At 36.5% G+C, this 18,751-nt stretch overlaps 1 protein-coding gene across 6 annotated transcripts in view; it reads right to left on the minus strand.

Annotated features, from left to right (window-relative positions):
* Positions 1 to 1,007: 1,007 nt before the first annotated feature.
* Positions 1,008 to 18,751, minus strand: part of Mdm4 (MDM4 regulator of p53) — a 34,433-nt gene continuing 16,689 nt past the window's right edge. For 4 of the 6 annotated variants that reach the window (XM_046463079.2, XM_058585605.1, XM_058585606.1 and 1 more), the window contains 6 exons: positions 17,296 to 17,363; positions 16,292 to 16,391; positions 14,422 to 14,579; positions 12,299 to 12,448; positions 10,637 to 10,717; positions 1,008 to 7,963 (listed from right to left, as the gene is read on the minus strand). In XM_046463079.2, coding sequence (XP_046319035.1) covers positions 7,391 to 7,963; positions 10,637 to 10,717; positions 12,299 to 12,448; positions 14,422 to 14,579; positions 16,292 to 16,391; positions 17,296 to 17,363 — 1,130 coding nt within the window. In that variant the 3' untranslated portion in view covers positions 1,008 to 7,390. Of the gene's footprint in view, positions 7,964 to 10,636; positions 10,718 to 12,298; positions 12,449 to 14,421; positions 14,580 to 16,291; positions 16,392 to 17,295; positions 17,364 to 18,751 lie in introns of those variants that run through there. The other 2 variants (XR_006855861.2, XR_006855864.2) reach the window with 2 other exon arrangements.

Below are 18,751 nucleotides of genomic sequence, written 5' to 3' on the forward strand. Positions count from 1 at the left end.
ATAACACTTTTTTTTTAACCTTTATAAGTTGGATTTTGCAATTCTATCACCACTGCCCCACCCCCACCCCTCCCACCCCACATACACACACAGAAAATCCAAGCACTAACTTAGAATTTGTCTCACAAGTTTGTTAAGCTGAGTTACCAGATTCAGTTTACCTTCCTTCAGTCTCAAGACAACTCAACCATGATAAACCTGTAGCACCAAGAACTCTTAGGTGAGCTGGATGCAAAAACCCAGCAAATAAAACATTATGCTGTCATCACATTAAAAAGTAGCTTTGTGGCTCAGTAGGAGTACTTACCTACCACAGGAAGCCCTAGGTTCCAACCCAGGTCACAAAACATGTTGAGGATTGCACAGAAAAACTGGCCACTACACTCATCTAGGGACTATCATTTATTTACATGGCAGTCTATGAATGGTGCCCCAGTTATGCTCTACACACCAGTCTGCAACAACTATATGGAGACCCTATGCATGCTGAAGCTTGGAACAACTGATTTGCTTCACTCGCCTTAAACCTAAGTGAATGACTTATTAAAACGCCTATGTTACCGAGCCATTGACCTCGCTATCAAGCTCTTAGACCATATGCAGAACCCGACGGCCACAGACCAGTGGCTTTGAGAAAGCCCCTGAAATTCAACATAAAATGCTAAGCTATTTATAACTGGTTTCATAAATTTCATTAGCTTTTCAAGGACTATTATCTCCAAAAGTTTAAGAACCACTGCTAGTAGGCACATATATGCTTATATTTTGTGACGAATTCTCTGTCATCTCTTGCACTAATCCCAATTCAAAAACATAATAACCTCGTAATTTCTAAAAATACTCTGCAAAATTTGAGGCTTTCCTTCAGTACTGGGGACCTGAAAATGAAATACAGCAATTACTCTAATAGGTAACATGAAGGAAAGTTACTATTGATTTTCAGTTCAATAACTTTCCCAAATCATAGCTCTATATAAAATTATTTCCCCAATAATGACAACGTAGTATGAAAGTGAAAATATTTTAATATATACATATGAAAAAAAGCCAAAAACACAATAAAATCAAAAGGCATTGAAAGCATTACATAGTGCAAACACCAAAAAGATACAGAGCTATTAACCTAGCGGTACTTATAAAAACCAGGCAGAATATATGAAAACAGACCCCTCAGTCCTCATTTAGTGAGCTGGTCACTTCTGAGTTACTTTAATTGCCTTTTTCTCCTACTTTATGAAACCTCATTTGCTATTCCTGCTGACAATGACCACCTGATTAGAAATATGAAGAAAGCCACGGCTTCTGTATAGTGACAGTACAGTTCACGCCACCTACTCAAGTGTAGGTAGAAAGAATTTTTGCACATCAAGGCCACAGCAAGACAGGTCTATCAGGGTACAATCTTTAATCCAAATGTACACAATTCTCTCAAGACACCGGGTGACAGAACTCTTCTAATCAAGAGTATCATGTCAAAGACAGGACAGGAGCCAGAGTGTGGACTTTGGTAAGCAACACTGGCTTTGCTAGGCAGGCATGAAAAACTCAGCTTCCAGGACATGAGGTATTCTGTATACCCCAAAGCCTGATCAACCAAGAATATAATAACTCCTTACACCTTCTTCAAGGCAATAATAGGTTTTAAAGGTTCTCCCCCATACTAAATTCCCACAACAAACCATGAGGTAGAAAGGGTAAGTGTGTGTGTGCTCATTTTACAAATGATAAAACTGAAGCTTAAAGAAGTTCAAGGCTGAAACTCAAATAAGGGGGATAATCTTTCTCTATCCAAGAGGCATTAATTAGTGCATTGCTATGGACTACAGAGGGTCCTACTAAGAGGCTGATTATGACTTCTGTGCCGAGTGCTGAGGAGGCCAAAAGACATTTAATTTTCTGTTGGTTTTAAAATGGTGTAAGGGGGGGTGGGCAAAGGGAACATTTTGATTCTTGGTGAAAAACAAGACAAACAACAGGGAAAAGGAATAATTCTCCCCTGCACGAAGCGGAGACAATGCTGAGAGTATGGGAGCCAACTGCTATCACATCACACACACAAAGGAAGCCTCAACTACCACTGTTATAATGTTAGACAGGAGCCTCTAGTGTCATGGCTTCCCTCCCTCATGGCTGGAACCCACAATCTCACTCTGCAACACAGTATTGCTCAGGACTGGATGAAAGGGGAATCTTAACTTAAGACATTATAGTTGTAACTGTCCAAGAGTGACACACAAGGCCTCTGTATAAAAGCAACATCCCAAAACAGATAACTTTAAGAGGACTTAAGAGCAACAGTGTGAGGGTGGAAGGAAGTGGAAATGTCTGTTGAAAACAAAGTACTTACTGTTAAAACACAAAAATGCCTTTGGGTAAGAAATTAAATGTGCTGCTAACTCTCATGTGTTATAACGACAATGCCAATTTTCAATAAAGCATTTGCCCAATTACAGAACTGCTCTGAGAAAAGAATTGCTTTGACAACACTATTTGGCCCTTTTAAGGGCCTTGACCTTTCTACCTGAAGAAATGGGTAACCAGAGAGCACTTAATGAAGACCCTAAGTGGGAGTAATGACTACCTGCAAGTGAGGTGGCTTCATGATTTCAGATAGGCTACCAAGAAACATAAATCACTCCTTTATACAGATATGACTATTTCTAACATTTTCAGTCATTCAAAAGGCTACTGGAGGTCCAGTAAATCTAAAAGGTAGGTTTACTGCAATAATTTTAACAAAGCCCCATTCACCAATAATAGCATTACATGAAATTGCACATTCATTACATCAGAAGACTTCAAAATGCTTATTTCACATTCTCCCACAGGAGGGGAGATTTGGTGTTGTCTATAAATGAATATAGCAAGGACAATAAGGAGAGCTTTGCCAACACAAATGACATCTCAAAACAGTAAGGAAAAATTGTCCCCAAATTCGGTCTAGGAAACCACTTTCACAACTGTCTCAGATACTCATTTCCAGTTTGGCCTTAGGATGCTCAAAATTTCCCCTCCTATGCTAAACTATAGCTCATCTACTCACAAATCAGAAAATCCAGCAAAGTAAACTCACCATTCTCTATGGCAGTGCAAAATTCCAAACATTTGTAAACACTGTACATTTTAATTTTGGCACAGGGAGAGCTTGCAGGTTCTTTGAAGTGTAGATTTTAAATACAACTAGCTCTTTATCTACAACCACTTGTAGCAAAGGCAGCATCAGTCTTGACATGGTATGTGTGCATGTACCTATACACTCAGCATGGGAAGGATCATCAAAATTATTCTTTGTAAGTCTGAACAATTTAGGCACAAAAAGGGTTAAACAGAAAACAAAAAATTCACAGTATCTAAAGCCACATACTTTCAGAAGTTCACATAGCTCTGTGGAAACAAAATCCAAACAGGTGGTCAGCAAGTTTCCTCTTTTCTAAAGTATACCAAGAGGTGTCATTACAACAGCTTTATAGAACCCAAAAACATTCATCAACTTCTTATTAATTACTTTTCAAAGGAGCCAACGTGGCATTGAATTGATATACTCAAAAAGCTGTCACAAGGATCTTTACCTTTAAATATACTCATCCAGGAGCTGGGTTGTGGCTCAGTGGCAGAGCGCTTGTCTCACACATGTGAGGCACTGGGTTTGATCCTCAGCACCACAATAAAAAATAAAATAAAAAAAAGAACTCATCCAAACCAAGGAACATTCTACATATTACATACATCTAAATATACACAAATTATAACTAGACCCCAATATTATCTCAAAAACTTGGCAGTGATTCAATCTTAAATTACACAAGTCTATGGCAGTTTGAAGGCCGAACTTGGTTCTACTGTTTCAGCCTATGATCAGACATGATATGATATCTTCAGATGGACTATAAAGAAATAGTAATACCAGCTTAAAAACTTGGCATAGATTATCAGAGTCTGATTAAGCACTAAAAGAAAAAATTAGATGCTGTGATTTCATTAATGTCTTATGGCATTGTGCAGCAGAAAACACTAAACTATACTGTTATTTATTTTATATTTATTTTAAAAGCTCCTTCCTAATAATCAAGATTAGTGATCTTGTAATTGAATGCCCAAGACGACATTTGAAAAGTGAAAGGGGAGAGATGGAGACAAACCAGAAGTAGGATGCTGAAAGATAAGGGAAAACTGGTGCTACCTCCAAAAAAGCAGAGCCTACGTCCCCATAGACACAACTAAAAGATGAAGGGTCTATCTTTTAGTTAATTCTAAAAGATTTCACAAACTATACCTTTGCTTTAGAGGCAATGAAAAAACAAAATCAGAAATAAATTAAGATAGTTTAGTTTTCTGCAGGTAAACAGGAAGTTTGGCTCAAACACAGACCCCTAACACTGCAAAACAAAAACTAAAGAAAATGAAAACATACCTTGGATTCTGTAAGTAAAGTACTTGGTGCTGGGGTTTGGGGGAGTGGAAAAGGCAGTGAAAACCCCAGCTGAGGAAAAAGGAAGGAAACTGAGTGGACTCAGGAGTAAGTCTTGAGTATGAATGTACCAAAATTAGCATAATAAATATACAAAAATAAATAAATGTGTAGTTCTTCTCTCATTTAAGTCTTACAAAAAACTGCAAGTTATATAAGTGGATTACAGGGCACAACTACAGATCTTCAGTTCTGATTTATAAGTTACGAAAGCATCTGACTGGCAAAAATCCAAAAAAAATGGAGAGCTATCAAACTTTACAAAGTAAGTATAGAGGGAGGGACAGAGATGAAATTTTCTAAAATTTTACAACATTCACAATGTTCTAACAAAACATTTAGTAAGTAAGCTTTACTTACTAGGGGGAAAACTAACATCCCTAAATGCAGAGAGCACACCACACTTGAGCTTCAGTTCCCAGGAAAAAATAATACCTAGAGAAAATGGTTCAGAGTCCCTCTGTTACCTTTACTTTTCTCACAGTGGGAGCAGTTTTCTGATTTCGCTAAGCCTGACATTTACCAGGTCTTTCTTTTGGGAGAAATGTTAAAAATCTTTATTCTTTCTAAAGTCTCATTTTGGCTGTAAATCAGAGTCTCTAAAAACATTAGAAGATATATATTTTAAGGTTATTACTTGTCCCAAATTCAACAAGTACCACTCTTTAAAATATTTACCAAAAGTTAACAGGTATTTTTAAGATTTGCTAGTCATGAGACTTGGACTCTAGTAACCCCCAATCATCAGCTTTATCATTTGGCTTCATGTGCAAAGTAAGAGGGACTGAATACATCAGTCTTAAAATTCAGAAACTGTGGCTAAAGTGGTACAGTGCTCGCCTAGCATGTGCGAGGCACTGGGTTCAATCTTTAGCACCACATAAAAATTAAAAAAAATTGTGCCCACCTACAACTAAAAAATGTATACTTAAAAATAATTTCTAAAAAATTTTAAGAAAACTTCCCTTCTAGAAACTAATATGATAAAGGGATCTTGTGCTGCCTACTTCCTGTTTTGAACCTACAAGAACAGGAAATAAAAGCCCTCCTGGGGCGGGGCTTCCACTAGAGTACTCAAGAAAACTTGAATCAAAGTCTCCAAGAATATTTGTTTAAATGGCCCAGACCTCAGAGCTCCGTCTCTGGGAATTTGGGTACTTTAATAAGTAACCAGGTGATTTTTTTGGTCCCCAAGTTCATTTGCAAAATGATGTATTCCTATCCCTGAGGATACATCAAGATTTTACTGTGTATGATGATATATGTATGGTAATAAGGAAATCAACTTGAAAATCTTCAGTGTCTACATGTATTGTCCTAAACCTGATGTGACTTAAGGTGACTAAAGAGATTTAGAGATATTCATTTTTCTTGAACTACTTCCCTTTTTACAACTGTCATACTCCCTAATTCTCTCACGCTAATCTTACTTTAGGTCTTTGCCCTGAGGTATGAACAACTCCAGAGGTACAAAGAGACTAAAAAAACCCTGGAAGGCTCCTAAGAGAAAATGAATACAAGAAAGCAAAGCAAGGGGAGCTTTGGTTAAAAAATTTTGTGCCTTTTCTTTTTAAAAACTAATCACCAAGGGCTAGGGATATAGCTCAGTTGGTAGAGTGCTTGTCTTGAATGCACAAAGCCCTGGGTTCAATCCCCAGTACCACAGGGAAACAAAAAAAGACACAACTTATCACTGAGAAGGCTGTGCCAGATATACGCTCATATATTTATCTGAATTACAACATTTTCTGACTCAAAGTTTCATGTGATTTGGCTCATCAATCTTAAAATGATAGATTTTGCCAGTTCATGTGACAGTACTTTTCTATAAATTTAATCTGCTAAATTTATAGCTCCAAAACTTTGACAAAAATATTTCTGAAGTGTACATATAATATACAATATACTAAGATGGTAGGTATACCCTGTGTAATTTTAAATTTTAAAAATTGAGATCTCATATTAAAAATGTGCAAAAGGAAAACTATTCTGGGAGAGAACGATGAAATGGTTAAAGGACTGTCTCAAAAGTAAATATTTTGCAGTGAGAGGAGTATCCTACAACATGTTTAGAGTGGTGATGACCATTTTTGTGTGTGTGTGTGTGTGTGTGTGTGTGGTGCTGGGGACTGAACGCAGGGCTTTGTGCAATTACTCAGATTTTTAAAACTCACCCAAAGGGAACATTTCATTATGTAATTATATCTAGATTTTTTAAATGTGCAAAAATTTATCTACTTTCTGTTTCTATTTGTGTTAGCCAAATATTTGATAACCATTGCACCTAGTTTAAGTGATGTGCAGTGGCACATGCCTATAAACCTAACTACTTAGAAAACTTAAGGCAGGAGGATCATGAGCTGGAGGCCAGCCTGGGCAACACAATGAGATCTTGTCTCTTTTAGAACTAAAGGGGAGGAGAAGGGGAGAATGGAAGGACAGCAGAATAAAATAGACATTATTAACTAATCAGATTATTTGTTTTTTTCATCGTTAATCCTAGTATTTTTCTAATAACTACCTTGAATTTTGACTCCAGAACAACATTAAATAGAAGGCTAGGGAATAAAATTTTAAAAAGGGTTAATCTTCAAATAATCTGATACATGAATGAATGAATATTTATGTTTATACTGGTAACTGTTCCCTCCCAGATCTTCATCTTTGGAGGGAGAATTGAGTGACTTTTATGTATCTTTTCACATTGATGAAGCCCCCAAACTGATCATCTAGCTCTAAAATCTAGCTCTAAAATAGTCTTAAGTTCCATATAAGCTTCAAAGCAAAAACAATCCAAAACACAGATGTTTACATGTACAAATGAACATATAAAATGGGTTACACTTAGTAGAGATAGTCAATACTGATGTTTCCATACGTGACCTGGTGCTCCTAATTAATATTTCTTTGCAATTGATTCAACTATGCTATAAAAACCTTAATAACTAATTGAATCTCTTTCTTGCAAATAGGACATGAAGCCCCAGCCTTCTTTAGTCTTCTGGCACAGGGAAAACAAGTCGTAAGATGGCTTGTCCTTCCATGAATAATATTCCCGTCTCGTGGTCTTTTCTCACACAAGCTACATGGCTTCAAGATATTCTGGCAATCCTCCATATTTTCTACATCTGTTCTCTGCTCAGAGACGTTATCTGATTGTTCTCCCATACTTGAGATGGTCTCTTGGCTTTCAGAACTGTGAGCCAAATCCAAGAATTCCACTGAGTTGCAGGGATTTAAAAGTTTAGAATTTCCTTCCTTTATAGATACAGCTTTAGGTCTAACAACTGGAGCTGAAACAGTTCTTCGGCAATCAGGGACATCAATTCCTTCACTTTCCTTCTTTTCAGGCACGGCAGTGATGTCAGATGTGGAGAGAGAATGTGTTAATTTAGAACAATCTGAATACCAATCCTTCCTCAAGGCCCAGCAACGGAAACAGTACCTCTTGCTTGGAGAATTAAATTTCTTGCATTCAGTACACTGCCACTCATCCTATAAAGACAAATACAGCCAATTAATACTCAGTAGTGAACTGAGGAAAAGGGAAGGAAAGCTGAATTCTTGACATCTCACTAAGTTAATGATAGATGAAGAAGTCAAGACACACCAGTGGTCCAGCCTAGAATTTGAATAAAGTCTACAGCCACATGAAAGAAAGTCTTTGGAAATTTTACACTTAGGATACTCAAAACTGCCATTTTCAGGAGCTGGGGGTTTAGTTCAGTTGGTAGAGTGCTTGCCTCACATGCACAAGGCCCTGGGTTCAATCCCTAGCACCAAACCCCACCACCCCAACAACAAACAAACAAACAAACAACAAAACAACAGCAACAAAACAACAAAAAAAAAACCCTGCCATTTTCAAGTCAAAATTTGATATAGCTATTTTTTTTTAATATTTATTTTTCAGTTATCAGTGGACACAACTTTCTTCTATTTGTACGTGGTGCTGAGGATGGAACCCAGCACCCCGCGCATGCCAGGCAAGCGTGCTACCACTTGAGCCACATCTCCAGCCCTGATATAGCTATTTTTAAGAAAGTTCAATTATGTGGGTGCAGTGGCCCACACCTGTAATCCCAGTGACTCAGGAGGCTGACAAAAGGATCATAAGTTCAAAGCCAGCCTGAGAAACTTAAGCAAGACCCTGTTTCAAAATAAAAAGGGCTGCTCAGAAGTACAGCACCCCCGAGTCCAAATCTTAGTACCACCAAAAAGGGGGGGGGGGTGTTTAAATTATTATTTTCTATCCAGTCAGAATAAAATTTACATTGTTTGCTCTTCCTTGATGCCTTTTTTAGGTCACTTTACTATGTACAACTCATTCCTTTATCCAATGAGAAGGTAAAGAATGAAAAACAGACAATATTCTTTCTTTCCTACTAATTAACAAATATTATTAAACTTGACAAAGAGAAAACTAAAAGTGAGATCTGAAAACTACTCAATTTTACTCATGTTCTCTCACTGCTCTCAAGATCACAGGTTATTAATTGTATGCCTAAATCATAACCTCTGAAAAATGAATGTTCTTGTCCTGAATGCCCAAGTAATTTTCCCCTATATACATTAGGAAACATTAGAGCCCGATGAATTTTAAATGCCTTACTTAATTCAAAGGTAGCTACCTGGAACAAGTCCTGAGTGTTTAATGTAGATAATTGCTTGGCTTTGACAAGATCAATGATTTGACACTGGCAGACTTGATTTCTTTCAGGACAAAGGCCAAGCACTTCAAGTTGAGAAGTTATAACTCAATTGTCCAGACTGAGCAGCAGGGACACATCCATCTGTAAAACTGGGTTGTTCTCCAGAGAGCCACAAAACACCCTCACTAAGTTTAAGATCTCCCAATCTCATCTGAAATGCTACACAAATACTCAAAGGAATTTCAGAGATTTGGAATTCATAATTGATAATATGCCACAGTTTAACTGGCATCATTTGTTCTCTTTTAATAATAATAGGGCTTAATAAAGTCAATGGCGTCTTTGATTTGATGTATTTACAGTCTATTTGCTTAATAAGTTTAGATAAAAGCATTTATCTCTGGTATTTACATTATGGTCAAGAACACTTAGTGGACCAATATGTTCTACTTTATCATTTTATTAGTTATGTAGATAACTTCAAAGAATTACCATAATGATCAACAGCAGTACAGAGGGAGCAGGGGGAGGATGGACACCAGGGACAACCTAAATAAGTTTCTCTCACCAAACTACAAAATGTAAAATCCCCTTCTTAATTATCCCCCATTTCCTTTCTCCCAAAGTGAGTTAGCTACAAGAGGCACTAGAAGGAAAAATGGGGAAATAACATAAAAAAAAGAGAAAAGGAACATATACATTTGGGGTTAGATTTGTCAATTGGTACAAATTCATGCCTATTATCTAAGAGGTTAATACCAAATCTTTAATAACCTTCAATTAATATTAAACTATATGGAAACTAAGCTGTTTTCCATTTGGACACAATATTTTTTTTTTATGTGGTGCTGAGGATTGAACCCAGTGCCTCACACATGCTAGGTGAGTGCTCTGCCTCTGAGCCACAACCCCAGCCCCTCCATTTGCTTAAGAGAACAATGACAAAATTATTTTGTACTCGTCAAAAAAATTTAGATAGCCTACAATTCTGTACATGGAATTACGAAAAGATAATTAGTAGGAAAAAGTAACACAGGAGTACTTTAACTATATCTCCATCATGCCAAGTCCAAAGAGTTTTGAAGGCAGGAACACAGAGGAATTTTGGTCATCCTTTCCAAAGTAGGGAGAAATTTGATCCTTTTCCCTTCTCAAATTCCAATAAACCCCTAATAAGAAGTAAAGAGCTGGGTGCATGGCGCACACCTGTAATCCCAAGGTCTTAGGAAGCAGAGGAAGGAGAATCCAAAATTTAAGATTAGCCAGGGCAACTAAGTGAGACCTTGCCTCCAAATAAAAACCGCTGAAGATATAGTTCAGAGATAAAGCACCCCTGGATTCAATCCCTGGTACTTCGGAAGGGTGGGGGCAGGGACACACATAAAAAAATCTGGTATCTCTTAGCAACAAAGAATGGTGGCTAGTTAAGGGCAGGGGAAGGTGTTCCTTCAACACAGTGTACTGCTGGGATTAAAGATGTGGCCAGTACAAAACAGCTTTTACTGGACATTCATACCTCAGAGGTAACTTCTATATCAGTATCATCACTTAAGGACCTAGAGTCCTCAAGGTCATCATTTTTCCCCACTTCAATCACCTGTGAAGGCAAAGACATATCATTAATAAGGGTTATCTCTTATAGGTAAGGCTATTACCTGAAAGCAAGACAAAATAGCTTCAATTTAAAACTACATTCTGCCTCCATCACTAGCACTTTTAAAAGGGAGCTAGCTTAAATAAGACCAAAAACATGGTTCAGCACACACCCAGCTGACATTTTAGCAGCAAATGATTGAAAAGGCCCTCAGAAGGGTTACCAAATATCTTCTACATTTAGAAGGGAGGTGTCCAAATTTACAACTACAGAAAATAAATAACATCAAGAGTAAAACAGTTACAAAATACTAAAAATAGAAATCGATCTTGGGAATCTAGGAAGACTCGAAGAATGAAAACAAAGCCATTTAAAATTTTATTCTTCACACTGAAGAATAAAATTAAGCTGAGCATGGTGGTACACGCCTGTAATCCTAGCAACAAGGGAGGCGGAGGCAGGAAGATCACAATTTCATGCCAGCCTCAGCCACTTAGGAAGACCCTGCCTCTAAGTAAGTAGATACATAGATAGGAAGGAAGGATTGGGAACATAGTTCAGTGGTAAAGCAACCCTGGTTCAATTCCCAGTACCAAAACAGAACCAAAATAAACAAGACTAAAAACTGGTTATGCGATATTCTGGTTGCCTTGCCAAAAAAAAAAAAAAAAAACAGGAAACAAAAAGTTAAGAAATATGGGGAATATCTACTTAAAACCCAAGTAGATAGCTTTGTGGTCCAGTAAATAGAACAAAAACAATTAGGAAAACAACTATGAACCTCTACATAAGCCTCTCCTCCCACATATTTATTTAATGGATGTCTAATGAAAATCTTCTGTAGGCTGACCACTAGATCTGCTGCCCAATTTCTTTTGAGACTTATGCTGCCAGTGTCACTTCATTTTAGTGTGTTCACACCATTTATAACACTCCTCTCTTCTCCCATTTTAACTCTAAAATAGGTATAAAAAATTCTCTATCTTACCATTTAGTTATAAAATGATCATGAAAGCTATGAATATTTCTAAGATACCAGTATTTCTTCTCCTACAGGAGCAAATACTGAGACAATTTAGAAGCTTGAATTGTTAGCACAGCAGGATTTCTTTTCCTTTAGTGCATTACGGCTATACGTAATAGTTGGGTTCATTGATAAAAATCATACATCATGGAATTTAATTTACTTCATTTTAATCCCCAATGCCCGCCCCTTCTCTTGATTGCCCCCTCCCCCTATTCTTCCTCTACTCTACTTATCTTCCTTTCCTTCCTTTTCTAAATTGGTGCTTTATAGATATACTTAAAGATGGACAAAGGAGAATTTCTAGAGGAGAAACTAGATAAGCAACAGGATAAAGAATAGCTTATTGCTTCTAATTAGGTAGGGGCTTCACCATGAAACTTTATCTTAACTTCTGGAATAACTTATTATGAACCTTAAAATTGGATATAGGGAAACATTAAAAACTAAAAAGGGACAAGTGTGTGAGAAATTTGTTGTACAAACAGATAACAGCAACCTAAAGAGATCATGCTATGAACACATAAAAACAATGAACATTAAATTTTTCCAGAACGTACCTTTTTGTCACTCACTTTCCCTACTTCTTCACTTGCTTGTTCAGTATCAGCAGCTTCAACTTTTATTCCAACACCTAACTGCTCTGAAACTGACTCATTTAAAAACCACAAATCATCTGTAGTATCTGAAACAATGGCAGTACCTATATCCTAATAGAGAAAAACAAACATGAACTTCTATAATCAGTGTTTATCAGAAAATGTTGAATAGAAATGAACCAAAAACTTTGTATCTTCACATTACATCTCCAGAGAACATCTCACCTTTCCTCAACAGAAGTGTATATATTCAACACATATCTAGCTGACACCTACTGTGGATAAACAAATTCATGGATAGAAGTGTATATGGCAAGGAATTTTCTACTTTAATAGTAAACCAGGTATAATATTCAATAAATAGTACCAAAGAGTTTAAGGATTAAGGACCCAAAGTTACTTAACTTAATAGAATTCATTGACACTTGTTTCTACAAGTGGCCTCTGGGATTTGTAAAATCATTCCATTAATTCTGACATATTCTTTCCTTTAATAGACAATGACTGCTTCCTGAAGAAATACTAATGGTAACCTAAAACCTATTACATTGCCCTTGCTATATGTCCATTCATTTATTCAAAAACTACTCAATAAACGCCTGTTACGTACCAGACACTGTTCTATGTGCTAAGTAAGGGAACAGAGCGGTGAATATTACATCTTAGTGAGAGTAAACAGATAATTAAATACATATGTAAGATACTGAATTGGATAATAATTGCATATATAAGATGCAATGGAGAATATAAACTAAGCTAAGGAACCAGATCTTGAGAAGGAGACAATTAGGGATGGTTTGGCAGGGCAACCACTTAAAACTGTACAACTACAAAAAAAAAAAAAAAAGGTAAATGTATCCCAGTGGAAATGTTCAACATGACAGCCTTGGTGACCAGGGATAATTATAAGGAAATTCCATTTGCGGTAAGTCCTAAATCATGAGAAGGCAATGAAAGAATTTGGGGGAAGACAGTTCAGAAAGAGGAAAAAAATAAATTTATGTTGCCTGAGGGAGGAAGGAATTTTGGGCTACAGGGTCAGAAAGAAGCCTGGTATATCTGGAATGTACACAAAGAATGACAGATGAGGAAAGCCAGACAGTTCAGTTACGGCTATGGAAAGGATCCTAGAATTTATTCTACTTGCTTCCTGAAGCCACTGAAGAATTATACACGCAATTATACGTGTAACTTATCCTTTAAAAAATTTACTCTTTGAGTGGGGTACAGTGGTTCACACCTGTAATCCCAGTGACTTGGGAGGCTGAGACATGGATAAGAAGTTCAAGGTCAGCCTCCACAACTTAGCAAGATCCTGTTTCAACATAAAATAAAAAGGTCTGGGGGCCAAGGTTGTGGCTCAGTGGTAGAGCACTTGCCTAGCATATGTGAGGCACTGCATTTGATGCCCAGCACCAAATAAAAATAAAATAAAGGTATTGTGTCCATCTACAACAACAACAACAAAATTTTAATTTAAAAAAAAAAGGACTGGAAATGTAGTTCAGTGGTAGAGTACTCCTGGGTTCAATCACTGGCACAAAAATTTACTCGAGAAAAAATTATCTATTAGACGAACAAGAATAACAACATTTGTGGTGTGAGGTGGCTACCATATCTGTGTGAGAAAGAATGATGACTTGAATTAATTTATGACAGTGGGACAGTAAAAAGTGGTTAGTGAGGTTCTGTATATGTTTTGGATAAAGAGTTAATAACTATGAATGTGGTCTATGACAGAGAAAATCAGTATGTCCTTGTGTTTGGCAGGAATAATTGGGTAGTAGTAGATTTATGAAAAAGGGAAGGCTTGGAAAGTTCAATAAAACTAAAAAATCAAGATTTCATTTACATATCAGATCCAAAGGGGAAGATGTTAAATAAAGAGTGCAATATGAAAGTTGGGCATTTAGGGGAGAGGTCAGGGCTAGAGATATAAATGTGGGCATCATATACATATAGACAGTATTTAAAGTCAAAGGAAAAAAAAGAATTCTTAAGACAATGCAACTTATGGTCAAGAGTAACCAAGAATGTTACTCTTTAAAAAAAAAAATAAGTTCCCTTTCAAACATGAAATTTACCTGATTTGTCTGTAAATCAGTTGAGCCATTACTTCTAGGTGTATAGTTGTTTCTCAAGTTTCCTAAAAACCACCAAGGCAGGCCAGCTACATCCCACTCCTCAAACCCAAGGTCCAACCTAGATGTCTCATCTTGGCTTAAATTTATCAAGTCTTCATCTATAGAAATTAAATAGAAAGAATAACTATGTATACAACATTTAAGAACTCACAGTCTCCTCATAATACTAACAATCTCTTTATAAGATAGGTAAAAAGAAATTCCTATTCTTAATTAGAACCAGAAATCAATTATTTGTCTTAGTGGCAGAACCCAAATTGCTTCCTGTTTAGGCTTTATTAGCTAGTAATGATAATAGAAGTAGATGATCATTTATGAAGGAATCTAAATCTCAAAAACTATTTGAACAATGGTATCATTCTAAAAAGATTTCTAAACCACCACATACTGGCATTTTAAACATTCACATCACTGTAATAACTAAACAATGACTTGCTCTAGTCCACGGTGCCTGGTAATGGCTCAATCTACAGGACTGCAAAATCATTGACAACACAGTGGCCTAACCATGAGATCAAAATGGGCAATCACAGGGTAGTTAAAGCAGTCATACTGTTATCACACACTTTGAGACAGTTCTCAATAATTCATATGCTTTTGTAGATAACAACCATTTATTAACAGTGAACTCTAGTTGTCAAATATACACATACATTAAGTCCTTTCTGGATTGGTAGACTCTTACTAGAATTAAGCATTCAGAAACACCACAAGTATTAAGGCCCATTTATTTCACATAAAAGATCTTGTATTGTACATGTGAACTACACTCAAGGCAATTATTACTGTAAATCTGCTGCTATCACATGAAATTCTTTCCCATACTCTAGGATTTTGTTCTAATTCACTCTTTGCCTACTTTCAGACTCTTTTCTACCTACCTTATACACTAGGCCTGCCAAAGGCAATCAGAAGTGCTTATTAAACGTGCTGAGCTCTATAGGGGTGTAAGAATTTCTGCAAAAAATTTGTCTCTTGATCCTTTATCTACTTACAAAATAAGTCAACCTGCTTATCATAGGCATATGGGTGGCATCTTTCTATTTATTCATTGATTAAATGATCAGAAGTCAAATTTCTGAGATGAAGTCATAAGTATCCTTATCTATTCAAGCTCTATTACTGTTAAGGAAATGGAAATCTTCCCATTAAAAATTCCGTCCATGGGTTGGGGTTTAGCTCCAGTGGTAAGAATGCTTGCCTTTCAAGTATGAAGCAGCCCAGGGCTTGATTCCTAATACCATTTAAAAAAAAAAAAAAAAACCCTCACCCTATCTATAGATCTCTCTTAAAATCCTAAACTATTTATTCCCAAATTTCCATCACAAACTTCATATTGTGTCTTGAATTAATGGTTCTTTTATTTTGTTATTCTTTTATTTTACTTACTGTTTTATATATAGGAGCTACCAAGGCAGATGAATTTATGTATGCAAAAAAATTCATCAGTAGCAAACCAATCAATAATCAGCTATTTTCTAATCTTCTCTAAGGCATCCTATCTAACAGAAGATCTTACACTACTGCAGTAATCCCAGGTTGCTAAAAGAGCACTAGATCACCTTTAAAGTTAACAATGGTTGAAAAGGATTTTTAGAAAAGAATGAAAAATATGACATATGCCCCTCCTAGTTCACATGAATTACTTTTTTGAGTTCTCTTATCTTCAAGTTTCTATGATGGTCCTAATTACAGCTAGTGCTTAAGATATCCAGATACCTTTTCTAAAAAATAATTACCCCTCCACAAAAAAAAAAGTGTGTGTGGAGGGGGTGCGAACAGGAGAAGGAAGTCTTAATCCAAAACTTACCTTCTCTAGAATTTCTGCATTTATGCTCTGAGGTAGGCAGTGCGGGAATATCACCCTCTTCAATTCTTTTCCTGGAATTAGAACTTTCCTCTGCACTTTGCTGAAAGAAGGGAAAGATGTCTATCAGTATAGTAGAAATGACTGAGACCAGGGGATGTAGCAGTTCCATTCTGGCTCACCAGTGTGTGCAACACAATGGGTTATGCACAAGATCTCTACAATTCACAACAGTCATCCAGTAAAGCAACACAACACCTCTCTTCAACCCATTATGAGCAAAGATACGAGAATCCCAAACCTGGGAGTGGGGGACAATGACCTCTACAAAAAGGTCAAAACTGTTTTTTAAGAGTATTTACCTGTACACTAAGAGTATATGATCTGTATAAAGCTGCTAGCCTAGGGGCTGGGGTTGTGGCTCAGAGATAGAGTGCTCGCCTAGCACATGCGAGGCCCTGGGTTCGATCCTCAGCAACACATAAAAATAAATAAATAAAGGTATTGTGTCCAACTACAACTAAAAAAAAAGCCACTAGGCCTACCACAAAATTAGGCATATTTCAGACAGAATATGAAACTCTCACCATTTACCAATGATTTTAAAACTTCCCCAGGTTTGAGGAAACTTTAGGAAATGGCCTAACATGAACTTAATTGCAACAACCCTGTTAAAATTTTTAATAAAGCAGTTTTCTCAAACACCTATATACACAAATACATATACAATCCTTCACAAACGCACAGGCACACACAAACCCAAAGACAACGCAACTGGAAGAACTGAAGATCAGAAGTGCTACATCCCAAAGAAAGATTCAGAGACTGGAACTCTGTTATGGGCAGAACAGAGAAGGTTCACTCTGTCCCTGGTCTGTGAACTCCCAAGGACCTTTCTTATTAAATTCTTACCACATTTGAGGAAAGGCCTTGGGAGTCCAAGATCCACAGGTACAGAGAAGGGGCCACTCTGTACAACAAAAGAAGTCACCGTGTGGTGATTTTACCTTCGGTTGGTCTTGACTTGGAATATCCAAACTGTGATCCTGTGCGAGAGCGAGAGTCTGAGCAGCATCTGGATAGCAAGTAAAACAAAAGGAAAACCTTCCCTGGTAATAACCATTCTTTCCACACAAAAAGGACCTCAGCAAACAACACTAAAGCCAGATTTGAGCCCTACAGATATACTTCACTGTTCTGGCTGGACAAGGCTCTCATTTGAAAGAAATAACCAGCACTAATAAAAAAAATGACAAAGACCAGCCTGGCATGGTGGTACAGGTCTATAATCCCAGCTACTTGCAAGGCTGAGGCAAGAGAACTGCAAGTTTGAGGCCAGCTTAGGCAACTTCCTGAGACCTCACTTCAAAATAAAATGTGTAAAACAATAAACTATAGTTCAGTGGTAGAGTACTGGCCTAGCATGCATGAGGCCCTGGGTTTAATCCCCAGTACTGAAAAATAAAAATAACAAAGACCAAGATAGGCCACATTCAAAATAATACCAAAATATATCTGGGGAGAAGTGAAAAATTACTAAAAATGACAAGCTTTCAATTTTTTATATGAAAAGTAGCCCCAATCAAGAAATAAGAGTATTTTTATCATCTCTTCCTTTACTACCTAATTTGCCTAACTTCAAACAGCAACAAAAAATGTTTTTTTTAATTTAATTTGGTTTTTTTAAGAGTCAGATTATAAAATCTGAAAACGTAGACTTTCTCCCACTTGCTTTTAAAACAATAGCATCTTCAAGCAAACTGATATTCTAAGTGTCAGTGATGATTTATAATTTAAGTTTCTATTACCTGAATATATATTGGATTTTTTTAAACAAAAACTTAATTTTCCCAAATTATTACAAACATTTCCTAAGAAAGGAGATGAAGCAGACAAAATTTTTCTCAAGGCTACTAACAAAAAAAAAAAAAAAAGAAAAAGAAAGAAAAGAAAAATAAAAGATTATCCTAGATGAGAGAAATTCTTAGATATTGCATTAGCCTAAGAGAGAAATATATTCCAAAGACTTAAATATTTTTCAAGCAGAACAGATGATAAAACCTTGGCTACAGAAAAGAAAATTTAGTAACCCGATTCATTCATTATATGAAGCTACAGCTAATGGAAATGCATCCAAATAAATCAATAGATTTTATCAGCCATTACCAGGTCCAGAGATAAGATATTTACAGAAAATATCATCCTCATCTAATCAAGACTGCCAGAGGAAAAAAAAAATCCAGATTCTACAACTGGTCTGACAATTCAGTTGTTTCGTGCAATGCAAACATCTTCAAAACTGTAATATAAAGAACATTATTCCTAGAAGTGTTTTTATATAAGCTAAGTGATGATACTAAAAGTTCTGACTACAGTGGCCCTCCAAGCAGTTTGACTAACATATACAACGCAGGCGAAACAGTTCCTACAAAGCAATTATATTACTGTCACTTAGGCTAAAAC

Source organism: Marmota monax, unplaced genomic scaffold, assembly GCF_021218885.2.
Source record: "Marmota monax isolate L192 unplaced genomic scaffold, Marmota_monax_Labrador192_F-V1.1 WCK01_AAM20220418_F8-fsc00099, whole genome shotgun sequence".
NCBI classification, from domain to species: Eukaryota; Metazoa; Chordata; class Mammalia; order Rodentia; family Sciuridae; genus Marmota; species Marmota monax.